This window comes from Mandrillus leucophaeus, unplaced genomic scaffold (assembly GCF_000951045.1).
Source record: "Mandrillus leucophaeus isolate KB7577 unplaced genomic scaffold, Mleu.le_1.0 Scaffold439, whole genome shotgun sequence".
In the NCBI taxonomy this organism is placed as follows: Eukaryota; Metazoa; Chordata; class Mammalia; order Primates; family Cercopithecidae; genus Mandrillus; species Mandrillus leucophaeus.
In genome coordinates this window covers 717935-721513 of record NW_012104687.1, presented here as the reverse complement: position 1 = coordinate 721513, position 3579 = coordinate 717935, and the positions used below count along the sequence as shown (strand labels likewise).

Below are 3579 nucleotides of genomic sequence, written 5' to 3'. Positions count from 1 at the left end.
TAATTACACATAGTAATAAAATAAAAAAACTATGGCAGCTGAGATGCCAATAGATTTGAGCCAAAAAGGGCTGGCTCTTTTATGAACTCACGCTGTGGTGAAGAAAAACAAACTTAAAACACACACACACACACACACACACACACACACACACACACACACACCCCCCTTGCAAGAAAGCAAACGGGGAAGACAAATTTAGCAGCAGTTCTCTTGAATTTCCTGGCTTTGTTGATTTCGAACCACAACGTTAGCAATAAAACACCAAGACTCACATTTAAATATTTCTTTTGAAATCAGAAAAACAATAGCTCTTTCAGGATTTGAAATGACGCTTGAAAGCACACAATAGATTCTATTGGGTCAATGTATTATTTACATACGCATCTGAGACTTCAAAAAGAAGTTAAATGGGAGATGTTCTCAACAGGCAGAAATAAGATATTCCAATCTATTGTTCAAGTTTATGGCTCAGATATAAATAATGGGCTATAAACCCGTATCTGGAAAACAGTTGCGCAGTGCGTGCTTCATAGCCAGCCAATGAAAAGCAACGTCTCATTCTACTCGGTCTTCCAGCACGTCAAAAGACATCCCACCCTTTTTTTTTTTTTTTTTTTTTTTCCAAAGAAGCCAACCTCTGGGGACACCGGGTTTTAGCACCTTTGTGAGGCCTCCGGGCAGCACAGGAAGCTCTCTAAGGGGCACGCTCTGCAGTTGAGCTATTTGCAGAACGCCATGATCGCTCAAAGCCCAGCACGCGCACGGGTCTGCTACTGGCACCAGCACAAGGCTTTAGACAGCCACTTCCCACGGCTGAGTTCTAGCCATCCCCTCTTTAAAACGTATTCCCTCCACCCTGCAAGGGTGGGGTGAGAAATCTCACTTTCGAAGTGCTTGCAGGGCGGAAGAGTCCGCCTTGCGGACGCCCCGGCCGCGCTTCAAGGTTCACACGCCGCATGGCCACTCGAACGCAGCCCGGTTTCGAGGCAGTCAGCTGTCGAGACTGGGGCCTCAAGCCAAGAAGGAAAGAACAAAGGGGCCGCGTTCGCCCGCCGCCCCGGGGGAAGGCCCGGGCGCGCCCGCCGTTCCGCCCATACCCCGCCCCTCGGCCGCGCGAAATGGCGGCGACCGCACCACAAAATGGCAGTCGCTCGGCCGCGAAGAGGCACCTGCTAGATGCCGTGGCTTCCTCCCCCCGCCCTGGCCCCGCGAGCGCCAACGTCGTTCTACCCGCCCAGGCGCCCCAGTCTTCCCACGCCGCCCCGCCCAGGGCGCCCGGCGTCACCTGCGACCGCGTCCGGGGCCGCCAAGAACGCGGCGCCTTTGTGCGGGCGCACGCTACCTTTACTCGGCCACACGGGCCCTTCTCGGGGGCTTTCCTTAAAGGGGAAACGGCTGGAAGCGACGGAACACCGCCGCCCAGGGCGCCCCTCAGACTCGGGGTTACTACGGTTTCCCCACACTCGCAGCGTTAGCGTCAGGCCACCAAAGTGAAGACGGGCGGGGAAGAGACTACAGAGCCCGAGAGGAGGGAAAACCTAGAAAAAATTAGTGAAAGACGTCCCCAACCCAATGCTTCGGCGGCCACGCTGAGTCCTAACGTACTGAGCCCACTCGAGGGGGCCCGTGCGCGGAGGCGGCTCCAAAGCCTGGGTTTCGGCTTTCTTTCCACCTCGCAAACGTCCAGTGGGCGCTCTACGCTTCTCATGGCTACCCCCTGCCCTCTCCCCATGCTGAGGAATCTCGGGGGCTAAGCAGTGGCAGAGGGAGGAGCGGCTGCCACGGTCCCTATGCTTTTTCCCAGGCATGAGGGTCTCAGTGGACTTGGGCTCTGTTTGGGCCGTGGCTCGAAGGTTGGAGGTGTGGCGGTGTGCTTGGGGTTTTTCGCTTTCTTTCAAACGCTTGCTTCCTTGCGCTCCCCACCCCCCAGCATCCCTTTGGCTCCGTCTTTCCAGAAACTTCTCACAGAAACTCGCCAAAAAGCCTCCGACTTCGCTACCGCTTTCCTCTCCGCGCATGCGCGAGACGCCGGGCGGAAAGCCCGGGGCGCGCCGGAGTGTGAGAGTGGTGCGTGAGCGCGCGCGCGCTCGCCGTGCGGGGGCGGTTCTCTCTCACAAAGAAGGGAAAGGGTTCCCCCTCCCCCCAACATTCCGTCCCCGCGCAAGCGCGTCGGAGCCACTTCCTTGGCCTTTGAGGGAAGCGGGAGGGGTCGTCCCAAAGCGCGCTAGTCGTGGTTCCGCGCGCCTGCGCCCGTGGTCGTTTTTATCTCCCTGTGTTGTCACCGAGTCTTTGATGTGAAGTGCGTCTGAACAGCTCGCTTGCGCCCGACCCACTTTTTCCTCAAGGCCCATTCGCGGCAACTAGCTTCTTGTGGGGTTATCGATTCTGTACTCCGAGTTTCCGGGAGATTAGTCTCCCCTTTGCGCCCCGGGAATGAGGCTGCCTTCCACCCCTGCCTGCGCCATGTTTGGAACGGCTCTTGAGTGGAGCCGTGTGGAGTGTGGTGGAGTCTTCTCGAAACGGGAAAACAGTCCTGACCCAAGGCTTGGGTGGTGCCCCGACCGGCTTACGTTAGGCACTGCGTGGAATGTTTACTCACTAAACCCAAAGAAAGGTGTCTTTTTTTTTTTTTCTTTTTTTGACACGGAGTCTCACTCTTGTTACCCAGGCTGGAGTGCAGTGGTGCAGTCTCGGCTCGCTGCAACCTCCGCCTCTCGGGTTCAAGCCATTCTCTTGCCTCAGCCTCCTATGTTGCTGGGACTACAGGCGGCGGCCAATACGCTCGGGTAATTTTTGTATGTTTAGTAGAGACGGGGTTTCACCATGTTGGTCAGGCTTGTCTCGACCTCCTGACCTCAGTTGATCTGCCCACCTTGGCCTCCCAAAGTGCTGGGATTACAGGCTTGAGCCACCCCGCCCAGCTTTCCTCCCATCTGGCCCCTCGCTGGGAGTTGGGTTCTGGCTGTGTTCCCCAGGCTGCTTTGGCACTCCTGACGTCAAGAGATCCTTCCGCCTGTGCTTCCAAAGTGCTGAGATTACAGGTGTGAGCCGCCATGCCCGGCCTTTTTTAAAAAAAATAATTAAAATGGTCTTAAAAGGTGTCATTTTCATTGGAACGGGGTGGGGCTCCTAGTGCCCGCCACAGTCCTCCGCTCAGGCTGGCGGGGCGGGCCCTAGGCTCAGGCTAGGTGCGTGGGTGCAGAGGGCCTAGGCCGCAGCTGCTTCTCCCTCTGCCGAATTGAGCTGGGCGGTGGTAACCATAGTGACCGCACTTGCTCTTCGTTCAGTGCCTCCCCTCCCTCTTGTCCCTTAGGAGTGTGGTGGAAATTATTGCTGGGGTTTTGGGTTCTTCAAAATACAAAAAGCCAAACCAAAATGAAAAAAACCCTCTTGTGTAATCAACTTCCCCTGTTTGCAAAGTTCGGGGAACCCGGGCGGCTTGCCTCTGTCTCACGCCTGCGCGCTCTCCTTGCCAGGCTGCCCGGTCAAGGACCCTCGCGTCCCTGCTGGCATAGCCACTTCCCTAGATGTATTGTCTTGTGACGCACCCCCAAGTCCCTGTAGGTGCAAGGCTTT

General features: G+C 56.4%; 1 protein-coding gene across 1 annotated transcript; it reads right to left on the bottom strand.

The window, feature by feature from the left end:
* Positions 1 to 359: 359 nt before the first annotated feature.
* On the bottom strand, positions 360 to 2596 carry LOC105549426. Its single transcript, XM_011993970.1, has one exon. The coding sequence runs from the start codon at positions 2019 to 2021 to the stop codon at positions 1542 to 1544; it is 480 nt and encodes a 159-aa protein (XP_011849360.1). The 5' UTR covers positions 2022 to 2596; the 3' UTR covers positions 360 to 1541.
* Positions 2597 to 3579: the final 983 nt, after the last annotated feature.